Genomic DNA, 20,723 nt, shown 5'->3' with positions numbered 1-20,723 from the left:
CAACAAAGCCGACAATTAGGCACCTCCCCAAATCCCCTCACACACACACACTCTTTGTTTTCCTCCCTGTCGCCCTGGCGATTGATTTTGGCAGACGACGTCTGGCTTTTGTTTGCGGGCTTTACGTGTAATTGCACCCCGATAACCTTCGATAAGACACCAATCACCTAGTGAGCCTCAAACCTTTTCACCTTTAACCATGAGAGGGGGGGGTGTTTTTCCCCCTTCTAAATGTCTTTGAATGTAAGGACACTCATCATAATAAACAGTGTAGATGTATTTTCAGGGTTACATTGGCATTGAGGCTGGCACAATGTGCGTATCCTTGAGTGTGTGTCTGTGTAAATCTGGAGGTGTTCGTTCAGGTCATGTTACTGGGACGGTGGACTGAAACAATGTGGCAGCCTATTTAGTCCTAGATATTTGAACACCATCCAGAGATATGATTGGTCAGCCCATAATTTGCATTGAGATTCATCCTGAGGAGGTTCACCAGTTTCAACCAAGACCCTGTCTCATTATGATGGGTCATATCCTGTTAGCAAAGACAATGTTTTCAGTATCTGTATGACACACCATGGTCACAACTGATACATGAAAATGTCAGCCAATGGAAATGCCCCCTCTTGTGAACTTTACTGACCTTAGGAGAAACAAAGGGTCCCAATATATCCCCTGTGTCTCTCTCTCACCCACACACCGACATTGGCATTCAGAAGGGCACCCCTACTACGGAGGGAATGTGTGCGCCTTTGTAAGTGGCACAGCCCAAAACCATTGCTCAGTGGTTGCATCACCAGCACGTCGTGGTGTGTGCTGAGAGAGTGCGAGACATGGAAAATATTCTCTTTGCACTAGATTATTGTGCCTTAAGTAAATCGAGATGATGCTTGACCACAAACAATTGAGGGTCTGCTGAACATCTTCCTTTGGTGTGAATGTGCAAAGTTGGAAAGGCAGGTCTGTGTTTAGACAAAAAGTATGAATGCCAAATATTTTCTAAAACATCCATTATTGTTGGACTCCCCACAGAGCTTTCCACCACTGTATTCCTGAACCGACACAGAAACTAGATTCATAAAATGATATAATACTACTCTCTTATCACTCATATAAGGTATCAAACATGAAATATCCGTTAGGGATTCATTATGAGCTAGTATGGGGAAAACAAGAAGAAAATGTTAAGAGATATCCCCATTTAGGTGTAGTCATAATGAAAGGCAAGACTTCTGCCAGTGGGTCTGGTAATAACTTGTGCCAATGGTTAGTCCAATGTAGTCAGCAGAGACTGATGGGTAATGTGCTGGCTTTGAAGTGATGAGGTATATGAAATACTAAATTATTCTGATAAGCCGGACCCATAAATAAATAAAATGTTGAGTTTTTGTGATGTTAGAGATCCCTCAGTTGGATATCTGTCCCTAAGTACAGAAGGTGTTTATGCATAATGTGCTTATGTGTGTGTGTGAATGTTTGTGTTTATTGTTGCATACAGTATACCCTCTGTTTGCTCAACACCCACAGTTTTAACGCAATATTGAAACTTACACACTTTGTAAAGCACTGTTCTCCCTGCTACAATTGTCATGGGTGAAGTCATTTTTTCTTATCCCCGCCATCTCTAACTGGGGATAATAGGTTGTTAAGGGCCCTGGAGTAGTTCGCTAGATCAATGCGGACGCGACGTGATGCAATCGCAGCACAACACCCACACTCTCTCGTCTCGAGAAGCTGTTAATGAAATTTGAACAAAACACTCTGTGGAATTATGCACTAGGTTGTTGTTGAAATAAAATAAAGCTTTCACCAACTTTGGGTTAAATGGCGAAATAGAGCTTGCCATGAAACTTGACTTCTTGCATTGACATTGCTCAGACAACCTTCTTTTTTTCCTGTTAAGTTTCCATTTCAGCGCTGGTAGCTGAATACATACACTCGACTCAAGGGAGTTTTAATTAGGATTTTGTGAAGTTAAGCATAGCTCTTGCTACCACTAATAGCATGCTAATGCAATTAGACTGCATTCAAAGTTTCATGAGCTCTCGCCGGAGAAAAACAGTTTGAGTCCACCAGCTCCCCAGTCTCCCAGAGTAGATCAGAAAATGGAAATGACTGTAGCCTTCGAGTTAATCCAACTCAATTAAACTCCCCCGCCAATAAACGGCATTAAAATGTGCAGGAAATGGAGGACGTGAGACGGTTTATAGAAAACCTGTTGAGTGGTTTCATGAGTGCAGTTTTTACTTTTTATTCTGTTCAGGTCAGCAAAAATAGTTGTTTGGGCAAATGCAAAAAGGCAAACTCCTTCCGTGTGCCTGCTCTGTTGACAAATGAATTGGTATGCCACAGTACACTCCAGCTGCACAGGCAAGCAATAAACAGCACACTTTTAAGCTCTACATAAACAAGTCTCTCTCACTGTCTTTCTCTTTCCACACTACCAACACACACACACAAACACACACGCACGCGCGCACACACACACACACAGTTTCTCTTCTTTCTCCCTCATCTGTTCATTCACTCCAGCCATTCACCCTTTCTCCGTCCCACCCCTCTAGGTGTTCTTCAGAGCGGGCACCCTGGCCAAGCTGGAGGAGCAGAGGGATGTCCAGACCAGAAGAAACTTTACCCTCTTCCAGGCCGCCTGCAGAGGATACCTGGCCAGACAGGCCTTCAAGAAGAGAAAGGTAAAAGCTTTCTAGGTTGCTTTGGATTAAAGCCATTATAGAAATGGACAAACAACAAACCTCAACAAACTTTACCCACACAGCTTACAGTTTGTTGCAATGTGATACTGCAGAACAAATTTCCTGTGCAAAGTGGCAATGGTTTTCCTCTTGGTATATAACATGTTACAAAAGTGTCTGTGTCAAGGGACTGACTTTTAGGCTTTGACTTCTGAACTTTCAAGACCATAACCTTGAGAGAACACCAAATGGTCTTTTTCTTCCATTTTGATTGGCTCAATCAGCCGGTATAAAAAGTTGAGGTTGTTTTACCTCCAGGGAAATTCTTCAGCACAGGGACACAGTGATTCCCTGTGGAGACCCAAGATGGATGGACCCAGTGTCCTGCTCCTCTGCTGGAGGGCTCCACATCTGTCCACTGCTTTAGTGCTCACTAAATCAGAACTTCATCAGAGCACAGCCGCTCAATCAATCCATCAGGCCCCTGGCCCTCAGCCCAGGACACATGGCCTTCAGCCGGCTCCTCTTCTGGGACACTCCATTCCCCCTGTGGTCCCCTCCATCACTGCCCTCATCGATTATTGCACCAGAGTGCCTCTTTCATCCCTTGCCCCTGTTTGCGTGCTGTATCCCTCTCACTTTTTCTGATGCATCCTCTTTTTTTTTTGTCCTTTTCTTCTTCTTTTTTTTTTTACCTCTGTTTCTATCGGATACTCGCATTGTCTGTCCTGCTTTTTTGCTTTCTATCTATCTAATCATCTCTCTTAGTGTTTGTTCACATGGAGGGTAGGGGGCACTGCAAGGGGGGTAAGTAGGCGTGACACAGCTTGCGGCCCTGGCCCCTCAAGAGCATGTGACTGGTTAGAGACCATGTCATAATCCCAGCTCATAGTCATGAGGAGGGGGAGACGGACAGCAGCAGCACAGAGTCTGTATGTGTTTGTATGTGCTAGCGCCCTGGCTCATAATGGACCTTCACACACACCCTGCATGCCCCACTAGTGTGAGCATGACGACCAAGAACATCGCACCTTTCTCTGAGTGACTTCAAACTCACGGTGGGGAACTGTTCAGCTCTTTTTTTCTATTCTGTGATTGTGTGTGTGTGTGTGAGTGTGTGTACGTGTGTTTGGTGATAGTTATAAGCGTGCTCATGAGAATGAACCCCAACCAGGTTAGTTTGAGGTGTGAGTTTGAATGCACACTGTACATGTGAGTTGTTAAGTGTATGTGAGTGTGTGTGTGTGTGGCGGTTTGTGTTCGGTGAGACTGGGCCTTGACCGTAGTTTCCCTGTCCCACAACACTACCTGCTAGTAAAGTGATTTGCTGTTGTCGTACTTAGCTGCCTGGCAGCCAGCTGAAATTGCTTTTCAAGGACAGTGGAGCTTTGCTTTATTGCCTTGCCACCCTTGATGGGCTGCTGTCCATTCAGTTTGAACCTTGTCTGTCACTGTAAGTATTACAGCCCGCCGTTTGGTTTGGTTTGACTTACCGTGGGTTTGCACCTGCTTTGAATGCGGTTAGCTATTTGTTACACTGTTAACGGTGTTCTTCTTAGGGCAATTGGAATTCCTTAATGAGCTCTGGCAGGGTGTCAAGATGTATTGCTTGTGTAATGCAGCCTTGGGTGTATCTGGACTTTGTGCTCCAGAGAATAAGTTTTAACTGAAACTCTCTGAACACTCAACTCTTACATGTCTTTACGGCATAGTAGGTACATTGTTTATTGTGTTGTTCAACATGTTTGTGTTGAAAGTAGTAGGTATGTCTGTAAAACATGAACATTAATTTTAAGCTGAGACCTAACTGCTGTTCTCAAAAATAAACAGCAGAAAAAAAATCACAGCAGAGGACCAAATACTTTTTTTTAATAGCAGAATAAAAAGGTTAGAGGAATCATTTCCTAAGAGAGAAATCCTTAAAACCCTTGTATTTTTGCTTTACTGTAAATTCTTTATTGGGGATTCCAACTTCCTATTTTCCCGTTTTGTGAAAGCAACCTACAATATTCAGTGGTGTAGCTCTTCTAGTAAAAATGTTCAGACGTGACTGCAAGTGCCCTGTTGACCGAACATCAGAATACAGTGAGTGCCAGACTGTCTGTCTTTACCAGTTGAACCTCATTCCAATGCCTCCTCTTTTCCTGATGAAGACCATGAAAGTGTTGACTGCATTCTCTGAACCACTGACTTCCTTTTGGCCTAAAAAAAAATCTATTAGTTTGTTCCTGCCGTGCTCTGTTTGATCGCTCAGAGGGAAGCTCCCCACCCCTTGAAGTCTTCTCCACTGGAGCCAACTCTCGCAGGGAGGTGATTTCAAAGAGGGGTGAGAAGAGAGAGAACGAGGGAGGAGAAAGAGAAAGAGAGAGACAGCGAGTCAAGAGGAAGAAAAACTATGCCCCACCATTGGGGAATAGACAAATAGAATGGATCCGGCGCTGTTTGAAGCCCTGCAGCATCCCTCCTCTCTCTCTCTCTCTCTCTCTCTCTCTCTCTCTCTCTCTCTCTCTCTCTCTCTCTCTCTCTCTCTCTCTCTCTCTCTCTCTCTCTCTTTCTCTCTCTCTCTCTCTCTCTCTCTCTCTCTCTACCCCCCCCCCCTTCTCCTCTCCTGTTCCTCACCCTCATCTATTTGACATTCATGGCAAACTGCAGAGAATGGAGACGCGTGGGGGATTCCGTCCGTCCGCCAGTTAGCCGATGGTGTGCCTAATTAAATCGTTGCCCAAAGACTTATTTTCCTCCAACTGGGAACAGGTGTGTGAAAGCTTGCAGTAACTGCTGCGTCTTTCTGTGTGTGTGCGTGTGTGTGTGCGTGCGTGCGTGTGCATGCATCTTTGGTGAGACTGGGCCAACATCTGTGTTCAGGCTCAACAAGGACCATGTAGCTGCACAGTCACTCAAAGGGGAAGGCTAAAAAAAGATATGTCGGGGGCAAAGAGAGAGTTGTATTAATTTGCTCCCAAGACTCTCCTTTTGTCTATCCATCACTGCCAGACACACACACACTTTTTTAGAGAGATCCCATGTACCCTGAAACCAAGTTGAATTTCCAGTACAGATGTGAACAGACCTATTATTATCCTCTCAATGGAGATCCCTGTAAATATTTACTTTTCCACAACAAGCAGCCAAGCTGCGGCAGAAACATAACTGTGTTTTTTTCTTTTTCTAAAGAAAACCTTAAAGCAGGACAACTGGGAGAGATGCTTTGAGAATTCAACCCACGGCCAAAAGGTGCCATACATTGTATTCAAAAGCTTCTGAAAGCATGACATGGTGTACAAACTCCATGAAATTCAACCGGCAACCCTGTTCAGCCCATGCTAAGCTGTATTTATAGGCTTTACCAGCGTGGCTAATGCAGGGCCGCTGTTCTCAGACATGGCAAACCAGTGGATGTGTCCAATGGTGTCCCTGTAATTGGGTTGCCAGATTACCTGCGGGTATTGGAAAAGCCCATGTTGTAGCAGCATGTAGCTCTCTCTCCTCCTAATGCGTTTCTAACAGGCTTCCTAAGTGGTATTGATGCTGGATTCTTCTCTCAGTGGAACTCTCATTCGATGCTGTAATGACATGATCGGGCACACTTTTTGATTCTCTTAATTCTTGTCCCTCAGAATTGCTGTATTCTGGCGCAGAACTGAGCGGGTGAAAATGTAGCCGGGCTTTTCACTTTATTTAACAGATTTGTGCTGCTATTTATCAACCTAACATTTAGCTTTGACTGCTGAATATTTTTCATTTTACTTAACTATCATCAATTTCAGTCTGTTAAAGTTTCACATTTAGGGTAATCTTAGAATCATGATGATGTTTACTTATATAAAGAGCTTGGAGTCTTCTATAGCTATTTCGTCAAAGAGTTTGCTCTCACAAATTATTGCAAAGTAATCTTCAAATATCAGTAATTTGTTAATGTGCTATTAGTCCCTCTTAATGAAAATTTGCAGTTGATTTACTCTTGTGGTTTGTTATTGTTAGGACATGGGCCATGACAGACGGTGGTATGGTACTTTCCACTTAACCCATCTCCTTGACTACAACACCAAGTGCCCCTCTTCTACAGCATAAAAGGGATCATTCACGCGACCCATTCCCCAGAAAGAGTTCCCTTCCCTGGGCCCCTTTGAGTGCTGTAGCCCTTCCTTTCTGTAGTCCACTGGGCTGGTTGTTCTTATGCCTCTTCCCTTACCCTGTGGAGAGGGCTGTGTTTGAGTTAGGTACTGAGCTAGTGACAATTGTTGTTCAGTTGTTCTCTGGAACTGCAGGAACAGTGGTTGGTGGGGGTTCGAGAGAGAGGGCATTCTTACAGTCTCACACTTGTGAGCGCACCAACACACACGCACAGAAAACAAACCCATACACTGGAGCTCCACACAAGCTGAATACAATTGCATAAACAGACACACATACACACAAGCGCTTGTCATAAACTCGCTTCTTCTTCTCCGGGTTTTCCTCAGATTCAGGACCTGGCCATTCGCTGCATCCAGAAGAACATCCAGAAGAACCGCGGGGTGAAGGGCTGGCCCTGGTGGAAGCTCTTCACTACTGTGCGGCCACTCATTGAGGTGCAGCTCACCGAGGAGCAGATCCGTGGCAAGGATGTGAGTATTTGAGAAGTCAAAACTCATGAGCAGTGTCACAAAGGCTCGATAAATCTGTACCGTAACCAACCTAAAACCCTCAAGGAAGAAAAGGACAAACACACCACACACAGTTACAAATACACAACCACACTCAGTCATTACTACACGCACACTCAGTGATAAATATAGTAGCTGCATGCACATTATTTACACATCCTTCCCTAAAGCTGTGTGAACTTCTTCCACAGGGTGTGTTACCTCAAACTGTTTGGCGAAAGGAAATGCAAACACTCGGCCTGTCTCTCTGTCTCTCTGTCTGTCACTCTGTCTCTCTCTGTCTGTCTGTCACTCTGTCTCTCTGTCTATGTCTCTCTGTCTGTCTCTCTGTCTGTCACTCTGTCTCTCTGTCACTCTGTCTCTCTGTCTATGTCTCTCTGTCTGTCTGTCACTCTGTCTCTCTGTCACTCTGTCACTCTGTCTATGTCTCTCTGTCTATGTCTCTCTGTCTGTCTGTCACTCTGTCTCTCTGTCACTCTGTTACTCTGTCCCTCTGTCCCTTTGTCCCTCTGTCTATGTCTCTCTGTCACTCTGTCACTCTGTCCCTCTGTCTCTCTGTCTCTCTCATTCATTCTGTTTCCTGATGTCTGTCTTGTCCCCCAGGAGGAGATCCAGTCGCTGAAGGGGAGGCTGGAGAAGGTGGAGAAGGAGAGGAACGAGCTGAGACTCGGCAGCGATCGGCTGGAAGGCAGGGTGAGACAGCGCACACGTGTGTGCACACACACACACACACTGTACTTGCAGTCTGCTAACATTTACGTTTTTTTTGACGGAACTGAAAAGTCAGGTTGACGTGTTGCACACTGTGAGATTCAAACTCTTTTAAATTGCAATGTGAGTGTTTGGGTTGATTTTGTGTACTTGTGTGTGATATTAGATCACAGAGTTGTCGTCGGAGCTTGCAGACGAGAGGAACACCGGCGAGTCCGCCTCCCAGCTGCTGGAGTCCGAGACTGGAGAAAGACTCAGACTGGAGAAAGAGATGAAGGACCTACAGGTGAGAACACACAGACGCACACAGACGCACACAGACACGCACAGACACGCACAAGCACTGTTGATCGTTCTTTTTTTTCGTGCCTGCTATAGTTTGCGTCTCCCGCTAATCTCAAAGTTTCCCCTGAGTTAATGCACCATGCTCATCCTGAACATCTCTCATACACCAGATCAAAGCCCTTAAATACCTTTGGCATTCTCGTTCCTCACACCGGGGACAGTGACTTTACAGGGGACTGAACTGAGATCAGTGGAAAGCTTCTTTTTTTCCATTCTCTCTTGAAGAGTGTTTGATGCTGGAACTGTCCATGTTTGCCCTGCCAACCAAACCGCATCATAGGATACCAGGTGGACGTCTGATGTGTGGTGCTGAACCCCTATGGGGTTGGTGTCTAATGATGTGGTCTCTTTCATGGACACAGAATACTGTGTTAGAGACAGTGGAGTAATCTTCTGTATTCCATGGGGGAGGCACTTTGATGCATCCAACTTGGCTTATTGAGCACTGGGTTCAAATCCCCGCGAGGTAGATTCCTCTCCTTCCCATGCCTTCCTGTTTTCTGTTTGTTTCCCACTTACTTGGCTTTGGTCATAGACATTTGTATTCATATCATATCCATATTGTGCTCTGTAATCATTTCCTAGCCCTCAACTAACCATGACTATTGGTTAGCATCAAGCCACTTTCCATTCACAAACTTGACACCACATCAGGTATCACCACATACGGTTCTGCAGGCCAGACTGGGAAGTTATGTTGTCAGCCTCTTCCCCCAAGCTTTTAGCTTCATATTTGACATTTTGACAAGGGTGGTTGTTTGGGATGCCACTCCAAATAACTGGAATAGATTTTTTCCAATGACTGCACCATGCACACTGATGCACCATGCACACTGATTGTGCCGGACTGGAAGCAAATTGCCCTCACGCTAGGAGGGAGTGTGAGTTTTTATAGTGCCTGCTACATTAATAAAATGTCAAAATCAATTTATATATATATGTTTGTCACTTTGTGCTGTTCATTAGCGTGTTCATGTCTCCATGTAAACATTTGGGGACCACTCTGTGCATGCATGATTCATGTCATTCGGGTAATGGCCGCCGCAATTCTCTCCCAGACAAAGTTTGACTCGATGAAGAAACAGATGGAGTCCATGGAGATGGAGGTAATGGAGGCACGACTCCTCAGAGCCTCTGAGCTGAATGGCGAGTTGGATGAGGATGACACAGGTCAGGAACACACTCACCCACACATCACCATGGTAACAAGCAGCAGATAAATTCTAGAGATGTTTCCCTATATCACTTGTCATAAATGTATTTATTCAGAGTTAAAAAGTGCGAACTATCTTTTATGACTATTGTTCCATTTGAAAATGGGATTCATATCTCTAATAGGCTCAGTTGAATTGCCTTAATGCCCTGTGTTATACAGATATCTGAACAATACAGAACAACACACACACACACACTGTCAAGACTAGGATCCAACTAGGATCCATTGGCACATTACAGGGTCTCGTCAGTGGCAGTATTCAGTTTTTGTGGTCGAACCCAGACTCTGTAACTACAGGTTTCTAAAAATAAATTTAAAAAATCTAATCAATGACCAGACAAAGGAGCTCTCCAGGAAACAGCTCTCCAGAAATGGATTTCATGAAATGGCTAGAATCCGTGACGGAATAAAGTTCAACTTTACATTATGCTCCAAAAACATCCAGTCAGGCAGCAGTAATCGTTTAGAAATGTCTGAATGCCAAATATCTTTTCAACATGTTTTGTGCGTAAGCATTAACCACCCAATCTTTCACACACACACTGTGTCGAGGGCAGAGCCACGACGGTGGAAAGAGACTTTATAAAGAACTACCTCTTTTTTAAGACTATATAATATAACACATTTAGGCACAATAAGAACTAAAATATAAGACTGCATATACCTTTCCAATCAATGCATTTCCAATCAATGTAGTTCATATGAAAAATCTGTTGCATGATGTGCCACTCTGATAGGCGCTACCATTTTGCAGCACATTAGGGTTTAGAAATGTCTAGAAAGACGCCATGTATATTCAACACATTACATATAAAAAGGTTGCTTACTAGACAGACTTGCTTACTAATTGCTCCAGTGTTTTGCCCCAGAGGCTTTCTAAGAGCGGTGTGTTTTGGAGTTGAGGTCCATCCCATCCTGTTTCAGAACCAACACTGAGGAACCATGTGTAATAATACAGGTTTTGTGGTTCTTAAAGGGAATTACACAATGTTTTCAACAGATGGAGGTATTGAATTGAACAAAACCTAGCTGCCCGCACTCTGTTCATTTGACTTTTTTTCTGACTTGTTTTTTCTCAGGGGGAGAGTGGAGGCTGAAGTACAAACGGGCCATCAGAGAGATCGAGTTCACCAAGAAGAGACTCCAGCAGGAGTTTGATGACAAACTGGAGGTGGAGCAGCAGAACAAACGACAGCTGGAGAGGAGGGTAAATGTCACATGCTCCTTGTACAAGTCTCTGAAGCAAGTGCTTGTTGACACACACAGGCACGCAAAAACACACACACACACACACCTTATTCTTGTTTCAATTTGTATTTGTTTCAAACATTTCTGTCTTTGTCTGCTTGAGAGGAGGATGGAAAGCTCTTTTTGATGGCTTCTCGGCCCGTTCTCATCAACTGATAATAAAACTTTAGGTTCCCGCAGAGTTCAACCAAGTAAGACATAAAATAATCCATTGAGCAAAACTTCCTTTTCATAAAATGTTCCTCCTTTTTCTTTCTCTGTTTCACCTGTCTGAGCATTCTGGCAGTCACACTGTCAAAGGCCAACACACACTTCCATTTCTTTGAAGTTCCAGAGCAGAAATTGACTGATTTACCTGCAAGCTGCTGGTTGTTGAACAGCACGTTTGACACGTGTACAATTTTGTAACATTATTTTCACAGGACACAAGACTGCGTTCGCATGCTCAAATACACCACAATTATCCTGCATTGTCCTGTGATCAAACGTTTATAGCCCCCTATAATGCCTTGGGGGGAATTTGTGATTCGTTTAACAACCAATCACTTTCAAATAGCTGTACTCAGTCCTGGGCCTTGATCAGCAGAAGTTAGAATCCCTTTAAATTTCGTGTGATGAAACCATCAGTGCTGATTGAAAATGCCACTGAAATGGTAGGGTGTTGTTGGAGTAGCGAAAGGCATTCATATACCTTGGTTGCAAGTTTTTTAATTAAATAATGCATTATTTTAAAGGCATTCACTGTAAGGGACTCTGAGGAAAAACGTGTTTCTCAATCACAATGAAAATCTTGTGGAAGAATGTATTTGACTGTCTCTCTGTTGATTTATGTATCAACGTATCTACATCCCCTCCCTCCCCCTCCTCCTCTCTGGCTGTGTCCATGCCTCTGCCCTGCATAGCTAAGTGACCTCCAAGCAGACAACGAGGAAGTGCAGCGGACGGCGCAGCAGCTGAAGAAGAAGTGCCAGCGGCTGACGGCAGAGCTGCAGGACACCAAGCTGCACCTGGAGGGCCAGCAGAGCCGCAACCACGACCTGGAGAAGAAGCAGAGGAAGTGAGGACAGTTCCTAACACAGTCACTCAAACTGCATAGACACTATCCACATGACCCACCCCCCCACACACACATCCCCACCCCCACGAGAGATGTCAGAAACACACTCCCTCCAGACTTTGTCAATAGTCTTATTATTGCAGACCGTGGGGAGTCTGGCCACGTCTGGGCTGGGTAGAGGCCCTGCTAGCTAAGCCCCTCTAAACTCCTGGGTAAACATGTGGCCGGTACCTGTCACTGCTATGGGAAGTGTACAGCCTGTACGTGCACATTCACTATTTCTTCAGGGGAAGACGGATTCAATCCGTGTTTTTATTTCTCAAGCATCGGAGGAGCCGTGTGTGTACATGTCCATGGTTTGTGTTCCAGGTTTGACTTGGAGCAAAGCCAGTCCCAGGAGGAGGTGCAGAGAGAGAGGACCCAGAGAGAGAAGCTGAGTCGGGAGAAGGACATGCTGATTGGAGAGGCCTTCAGCCTGCGACAGCAACTAGAGGTAAACAATAGTGCACCTGTGTGTGTGTGTGTGTGTATCCACATGTGTGTGAATTATAATGTGCCCAGCAAGGACCCGGAAACATGTCAAAATCCTGGTTGTTCCAACTGAAAAGCTTGTTTAGGCCTATACACACCCACTCACACACAAACCATGCATACACTCCTATACCTATGCATCGCCTGCCTTCTAGGACAAGGACCTGGAGATGTGTGCTCAGAACCTGAAGCTGGAACAGCTAGACGCAGAGTTGCAGGACCTGTCCTCCCAGGAGACCAAGGACGAGGCATCACTTTCCAAGGTCAAGAAGCAGCTCCGTGACCTTGAGGCTAAGGTCAAAGACCAGGAGGAGGAGCTGGACGAGCAGGCTGGAACCATCCAGATGCTGGAGCAGGTACACGTTGTCTACCTTAACCAGAAGCCACACGAGGGACCAAGGTCACATCCGCCCACATAACCTTGTACTGTTTGAAAGTAATGGATGACAAGAGGGCAGTTGCACAGACATTTTACAAATCTGTTTTTGAGTAGTGCTATTTGGAAAGATAACCAGGTATGCTCTACATATGTATAGTTAGCTATATTTTGAACACACTTTACGCAGTACAGTAGAAGATATTCACCCTCAGCCGCAACTGTATGTACGGTAGTTTCTCAATATCCAGAATTACACATGACATGAGAAGAAGCCTGTTCTGATGTGAGCCGCAGTAGAAGGGGAGGAGTCACATTGTGGTGGTGGTCTCTGCTCCCTGCAGGCAAAGCTGCGTCTGGAGATGGAGACTGAGAGACTCCGGCAGACCCACTCCAAGGAGGTCGAGAGCAAAGACGAGGAGGTGGAGGAGATCAGGCAGTCCTGCAGCAAGAAGGTGAGCATGCCCTCCTGGACTGGCTGCTACACAGTATACACACACACACAGCAGAGCAAACCAAACGCTCACTCACACACTCGTTAAAGCACTCATGTTTACACGCAAACACATGCACACAAACACATTCACACATCCCAGAATTGAATGTGTGTGTTATACAGTTAGGTCCATAAATATTTGGACATTGACACAATTTTCATCATTTTGGCTCTGTATACCACCACAATGGATTTGAAATGAAACAATCAAGATGGGCTTTAAGTGCAGACTTTCAGCTTTAATGTCAGGGTATTTACATCCAAATCAGGTGAACGGTGTAGGAATTACAATACATTTTATATGTGGCCCCCCCCTTTTTAAGGGACCAAAAGTAATTGGACAATTGGCTGCTCAGCTGTTCCATGGCCAGGTGTATGTTATTCCCTCATGGGAGTTCGTTATTTCATTGACAAGGAGCAGATAAAAGGTCTAGAGTTCATTTCAAGTATGGTATTTGTGTTTGGAATCTGTTGCTGTCAACTCTCAATATGAAGTCCAAAGAGCTGTCACCATCAGTGAAGCAAGCCATCGTTAGGCTGAAAAATCAAAACAAACCTATCAGAGAGAGAGCAAAAACATTAGGTGTGGCCAAATCAACTGTTTGGTACATTCTTAAAAAGAAAGAACGCACTGGTGAGCTCAGCAACACCAAAAGACTCGGAAGACCACGGAAAACAACTGTGGTGGATGACAGAAGAATTCTTTCCCTGGTGAAGAAAAACCCCTTCACAACAGTTGGCCAGATCAAGAACACTCTCCAGGAGGTAGGCGTATCTGTGTCAAAGTCAAAAATTAAGAGAAGACTTCACCAGAGTAAATACAGAGGGTTCACCACAAGATGTAAACCATTGGTCAGTCTCAAAAACAGGAAGACCAGATTAGAGTTTGCCAAAAAACATCTAAAAGACCCTGTACAGTTCTGGAACAACATCCTATGGACAGATGAGACCAAGATCAACTTGTACCAGAATGATGGGAAGAGAAGAGTATGGAGAAGGGAAGGAACTGCTCATGATCCAAAGCATACCACCTCATCAGTGAAGCATGGTGGAGGTAGTGTTATGGCGTGGGCATGTATGGCTGCCAATGGAACTGGTTCCCTTGTATTTATCGATGATGTGACTGCTGACAAAAGCAGTAGGATGAATTCTGAAGTGTTTCTGGAAATATTATCTGCTCAGATTCAGCCAAATGCTTCAGAACTCATAGGACGGCGCTTCACAGTGCAGATGGACAATGACCCGAAGCATACTGCGAAAGCAACCAAAGAGTTTTTTAAGGCAAAGAAGTGGAATGTTCTGCAATGGCCAAGTCAATTACCTGACCTAAATCCAATTGAGCATGCATTTCACTTGCTAAAGACAAAACTGAAGGGAAAATGCCCCAAGAACAAGCAGGAACTGAAGACAGTTGCAGTAGAGGCCTGGCAGAGCATCACCAGGGACGAAACCCAGCGTCTGGTGATGTCTATGGGTTCCAGACTTCAGGCTGTCATTGACTGCAAAGGATTTGCAACCAAGTATTAAAAGTGACAATTAGATGTATGATTATGTTAGTTTGTCCAATTATTTTTGGTCCCTTAAAAAGGGGGGGGGCACATATAAAATGTGTTGTAATTCCTACACCGTTCACCTGATTTGGATGTAAATACCCTGAAATTAAAGCTGAAAGTATGCACTTAAAGCACATCTTGATTGTTTCATTTCAAATCCATTGTGGTGGTATACAGAGCCAAAATGATGAAAATTGTGTCAATGTCCAAATATTTATGGACCTAACTGTATGATAAATACAATAGTGGCTATATGAAAAAGGGGAAAAAAGGCAAGCCAAATCACCACAACGCTCATGGTAGGCGATGATTCCCTACAAGCCTCTTTTAGTTTTAAATGAATCACATTAATTTGAAAGACCGGGCTGGCTCACCGTTGCACCCCATTGGTGCGTTTTCATGTCTACTTTATTTATACCTTGAGAATGTGTCCCCTCCTGGGTGTGTGATTGTGTGGGAACAGTTTTCACTAGCCCGATATTAGATTAATATGCGTTGTTTTAATTTTGTTGTCCCATTTCCGTCACTTGACCTCCCACCCTCCCAACCAATCAAGCCCCCCACCACCACCACCAGCAAAACCCATTATAATCTCCCTTCCTACGCTTAAATTAACATCCTTGTGGTTGCATAAACTAGGAACAGTGACTGTAGAGGTTTTAAGAATATATTAGCGCAGTGATTTATTACGCTGAATAAATGTTTTTTATGAAATGAGTACTCGTATAAAGGGGTTGAAGGTTGAGCTTTGATAACCCTAAAATATGGACTACTGTTCGTGAACTCTCATTAGTAATGCAAAAAAACTCTTATACCCAAGAAGAACAGAAGTTTTCTTGCTTATTACAGTTATTATGATAATCAGATAAACCATTTGTGCACTTACACCTTTACTTATGAGTTGGCTTTTGTATTATTTATGTATTCATTAAATTGTATTTTCCATGCAACTTCCGCCTTGTCATTGGTTTTACAGTATATCTTTTTTATTTGACTTTATTTGTCTTCCCCTTATGGAATAATAATACTGTTGGGTGTGCATTTTCAGCTCAAGCAAATAGAGGTCCAGTTGGAGGAAGAGTATGATGACAAGCAGAAGGTCCTGAGAGAGAGAAGGGACCTGGAGGCCAAGCTCCTTCTGGCTCAGGACCAGGTGAGACGCCATGATGTCATCAGACGCTGTGTCACATCACAGCGTCAGCGTGTTGTGTGCTGTTCCGTATCAGTGCATTCATTGAGGTTGGGTGTACCGTACCAGTCAAAAGTTTGGACACATTTTCGAAAATGTGTCCAAACTTTAGACTGGTACTGTATCTGTTCCCCTGCTGCTTTGAGGGGACTCTATATCAAAGCCCCTGCCACCTGGTTGACCCCTGTCTCAACCCCACCTTCCCCAGGTGTGCCACAGAGACGTGGACACTGAGAAGCGCCTGAGGAAGGACCTGAAGCGCACCAAGGCCCTGCTGGCTGACGCCCAGATCATGCTGGACCACATGAAGAACAACGCCCCCAGCAAGAGAGAGATCGCCCAGCTCAAAAACCAGGTGCAGTATCGCTCATCTCCCCCTCTACTGACCTACCGACATAAAGAGGTCCACATAGATAACTGGGAAACGTAAGATCAAATAAGGTGATCGCATGGGATTTAATAGTGTTGAAGTCAGCTATTAATGTGGCAGACTTCGCCTTTCTTTACCTGAGGGGCTCAAAATACACCTTTAATCAAGTTGTATTCATGACTCGCTCCTCTCATTACTTTCTTACTGTGTGTTTTAGCTGGAGGAGTCTGAGTTCACATGCGCGGCTGCAGTCAAGGCCCGGAAGTCCATGGAGGTGGAGATAGAAGACCTGCATGTACAGATGGATGACATCTCCAAAGCCAAACAGGCTGTGAGTGGCCTGTTGTCGCCTAAACTCCACTGGTCTCTTATTGTGTAATATGGATTGGAATGAAATAGGTTTACCGCGTACGTGTTATTGAACACGTTAAATACTGAGTTCAGTAACGTAGGTTGAGATTTTAATCTGGTTTCAACATAGATTTAACTGAAGCGGAATTAAATGCCACGCCTATAATATTTCAATATAAAATCAAATATAAGTCAGTATAATAACTCAAGAACACTTAATATGGAAGGTAAACCACTTAAACGTGTCCCCCTAAATGTTTTTCTAGTCATGTGGCTAGTCAGTGTTGTTAGAAGCCCTTTATCAGAGCAGTCCCATCTGTGGTCTGCACACTGTGGCAGCAGATATGATGCCCCAAAGCTAATAGTCAGACAGGGTAAAGGTCACAACTGTCCCTTCATCCTTCTTCTCCTCCCTCCATCTCTCTGTTCCCTCTTTTTATCATCCCTTATCTCTCCTTCCCTCCTTTCTGACCGCCTTCCTCTTTCAGACAGTCTCCTTGTTCTTCCTCCACCTGTCCTTGCACCTTTCTCCCTTTCTTTTCATCTCACTCCCCCTTTTTTTCTCTCCACCTCTCATCTCTTTTGCTTGGGCGAGCTGGCGCGCCGCCTTAATCTCTCTGCCGTCCCTCTCTCCCCGACCTTTCCTCACTCCTCTGTCTTTTCGTCCAGGAGTAATCTGGGTCCCTACCCATTTCTAGTTTATCTTTCATTTTCCCCTCTTCCCCAGTCTTCTCTCTCTCTCTTTCTCTCTTCCCCACCCCCTCTCCTCGCCGTGCCGACTGCAACCCCACCGCCACTGTCCTTCCACATCAGCGCTTCGTATTGTAATTATTGACAGCGGGGGGGAATCATTTGAGCTCCATAATGGCATGTTTCCGAAACCATTTCTAATTTGAACAAGATGCATCACCTTGAAATGTGTTACAGATTAATGCTGCCATGATGAATATTATCTCCTCAGCAGAAGGGGTAGCGGAAGGGACAAAGGAGAGGGATAGATAATTGAGTTCCTACAGCAGCAGGAAGATGTTTGGGGGAGATGGAGGGGAAGATGTTTTGCATACTGGGATTGTGTAACGTTCTGTACATTATGGCTGTGCTCACACACACATTTTTCATCAGTCTAAATGTAAATTGACATGGAACTGTTTTCCGAGGCATAATTTTACTCCTGGATGTGTGGGACAAATAAACAGCCCCATACTGCAGATATTCAATTTAAGATATCATAGAAATGAGGACATTACTCAAAACTCCTCTCAGGTAAACCCCAACGGCAAATGGTTAGACATGGTTTATTATAATTTAAATGTTTTCATTCTAAAATTATAGGCAAACTTTTTATTTAAAGGAATAGACAAGAAATTATTTCTGTAGAATAGTTTCTGTAAACACCAACTGATGGTCTCTAGTCAGAATCTTCCAGTGCTCGATGCATTTTGAATGTCCCTCTTGCTGCCACTGCTACACCTTTTTCATGATCTAATGGTGAGGTAAGAGGACATTTTTGTAGGATGCTGACAACAAGAATAGCTATTACTGTGATGATGAGGCATCAGATGTACATCCATGCCACTACTGCTACAGTCATGCAAGATGGATCAAATCATGTAAATAGTATTTCCCTCGCGGATTCTCGGCTCTACTTTGTCCTCCACTGTGATTGCAGCATTTTTGGAAGATTGTTTTCCGTAGTTTGACAGCTTGTTTTTTATCATTCTCAACCCGGGCCTTTTTGATCTTTGAGACAAGGTTTTTGGGTCACAGACTGATGGAAAGCAAAAAAAAATGGACTGAAAAATAGGTTTAAGATTGGAGTGACAGGGACATATTTGGTGGGGCTTTGTAGCTGTCAAATTGTACTGGTTCTCAAGAGCCATTCACCCCCCCATCTGGGTGTTGCTTTGTCCATAAGCAGTTTCTCACAAACAAATGTGGTTCAATAAAAGGCAATTAGGAACAGGTTTTCTGTAACAGATTGCATGGGGATTGTAGTTAACTAAAATAATTAATTTGCATCCAGATGTCTACAATTAAGAATTTCCAATTTAAAAGAAAATCAAGTCATCTTTTTCAGATCTGGGGTAAAATAATAGAACTGCCTTCTTCATATGAAATAGTAAAAAAAAAAAAATCTCAAGCATGACATTAATACCTTGATGACATTGTTCACTTGGACACTCATTCTAAGAATCCTTGTCTATTCTGGTAGAATCCATCTTTGGAAGTGGTCATTATCCTTTCAGCAGTTCTGTATTTGCTCCGTGTTAATAAGATGGATGCCGCCGTGTCAGGGCGCCTTACAAGTCCTCTCACATCCCAGCTATGTACTAATGGATTCATTAGCCTTTTCTGATATCCACATTATTCATCATTTATTAATACAGCCCTGTCCCCCAGCTTCCCTCCCCTCACAAGCCGCCCCTCTGATGCACCAAGGAATTATGGAAGTAGGATTAGGCCTGTGTCGCTTCCCATAGAAGTCTGCTTCTCATGTGCAGCCTACTACTAGCTTTAGCCTCTAATTGGAGAGGATGATAATGAATATGACCCTGCTGTGCCCTTAGTATCAAGAGATACCTTGTGTGGGAGGGACAATGCGTCAGACTTCAACGCAGAGATGTCTTTCTCCCATCACAGTGTACACATACCTTATACGGAACACAATCTTGCGGGAGGGGGGGGGGGATATGTTTTCCTGTCATTGTGCTTAGAAAGCTCTCCCCCTCCCCTCCCCCAGCTGGAGGAACAGTTGAGCAGGCTGCAGAGGGAGAAGAACGACCTGCAGTCTCGTATGGAGGAGGACCAGGAAGACATGAATGAGCTGATGAAGAAGCACAAGTCAGCTGTTGCCCAGGTAACATGCTGTACACAAACACATCCATAGTACTAGTGAGTTAAATCCAGTGATTAACTGGAGAAGGAACGACATGCCATTAATGGCAGTGGAAATGGCCCAAAGTTTCCTAACAGTCTTATTGGTATTTGTCCAATTGTATTTTTTTTTAAAATGTTTATGTTGTTTAAGAAGTTGCTTGCAGATAAACACTGCTGAAGAAAACTGCAACACAAATACAATTGTAGGTGATCATAAAGAGAAGAGTGCTTTATAAAGTGAAAAACTAAGCTCCAACATTTTTTTAATAGTCTTATAGAAATTGCATTTATAGATGAGCTTTTGGTGTGTGTGTTTGGTGTAGTCCACCCAGAACCTGGCCCAGATCAGCGACCTGCAGGCCCAGCTTGAGGAGGCCCTCAAGGAGAAACAGGAGATCCAAGAGAAGGTACAGTACTTTTGTTTCAGACAGAGAAGGCAATTTGTTTGCAGATGCACTACTTACCAAATACTTAATTTAACTTAAAACGATAATAGAGGCTGGATTGACCATTTTAGGTTAGAGTTTCGAGATGGAACAATTCCCTTAACAGTAGTCCAGTGGTTGTGAATGCAGACTTGGCAACACATTATTCAACTTCAGAGAACCCCCATTCTACATCCCCTTTTTCACCAACTTGTGTTGATGTAATTGATGTGTCAATCTTGTGAGATTTGCAGTGCAAAGACATGACACAAATGATCCAGGCCATTACACAGGGTCGTAGCAGGCTGTAACATTTTGCATGACTCCTCTGGAGAGTATTAATGGTTTTGCCATAGTAGCGTGCATATGCTGTATCTGCTTTTAACACCATCAAATCAAGCTCATTCACCAGGGGGATCAGCCCTGTAATACCTTTACCTTTAGCTGTCACCGCGTTCACGACCCTGCTGACGAAAGATTATGTCACCGCAACACTTGCCGCACGCACTCCATTCTGGCGATAACCATCAGAGACCCTGGCTCAGGAACAAGTCTCCTTGCTTTCTCTCTTTCTCTTACCTTCTTCCATTTACCGTCCCGTCCCCCTCTCTCTCTCTCTCTCGCTCTCTCTCGCTCTCT

At 44.1% G+C, this 20,723-nt stretch overlaps 1 protein-coding gene across 12 annotated transcripts in view; it reads left to right on the top strand.

Moving 5' to 3' along the window:
* myo18ab (myosin XVIIIA b) overlaps window positions 1-20,723 on the top strand; it is an 84,025-nt gene that overhangs the window by 51,244 nt on the left and 12,058 nt on the right. For all 12 annotated transcript variants that reach the window (XM_062473827.1, XM_062473826.1, XM_062473828.1 and 9 more), the window contains 15 exons: window positions 2,565-2,693; window positions 7,157-7,300; window positions 7,943-8,032; window positions 8,217-8,336; window positions 9,454-9,565; window positions 10,691-10,818; window positions 11,762-11,916; window positions 12,286-12,409; window positions 12,603-12,803; window positions 13,168-13,278; window positions 15,921-16,025; window positions 16,270-16,416; window positions 16,649-16,762; window positions 19,523-19,639; window positions 19,983-20,066. In XM_062473827.1, coding sequence (XP_062329811.1) covers window positions 2,565-2,693; window positions 7,157-7,300; window positions 7,943-8,032; window positions 8,217-8,336; window positions 9,454-9,565; window positions 10,691-10,818; window positions 11,762-11,916; window positions 12,286-12,409; window positions 12,603-12,803; window positions 13,168-13,278; window positions 15,921-16,025; window positions 16,270-16,416; window positions 16,649-16,762; window positions 19,523-19,639; window positions 19,983-20,066 — 1,881 coding nt within the window. The remainder of the gene's footprint in view (window positions 1-2,564; window positions 2,694-7,156; window positions 7,301-7,942; window positions 8,033-8,216; window positions 8,337-9,453; window positions 9,566-10,690; window positions 10,819-11,761; window positions 11,917-12,285; window positions 12,410-12,602; window positions 12,804-13,167; window positions 13,279-15,920; window positions 16,026-16,269; window positions 16,417-16,648; window positions 16,763-19,522; window positions 19,640-19,982; window positions 20,067-20,723) is intronic.

Source organism: Osmerus eperlanus, chromosome 11, assembly GCF_963692335.1.
Source record: "Osmerus eperlanus chromosome 11, fOsmEpe2.1, whole genome shotgun sequence".
NCBI classification, from domain to species: domain Eukaryota; kingdom Metazoa; phylum Chordata; class Actinopteri; order Osmeriformes; family Osmeridae; genus Osmerus; species Osmerus eperlanus.
Note: the sequence above shows the minus strand (reverse complement) of the source record. Positions and strands in the feature narration are given on the sequence as shown.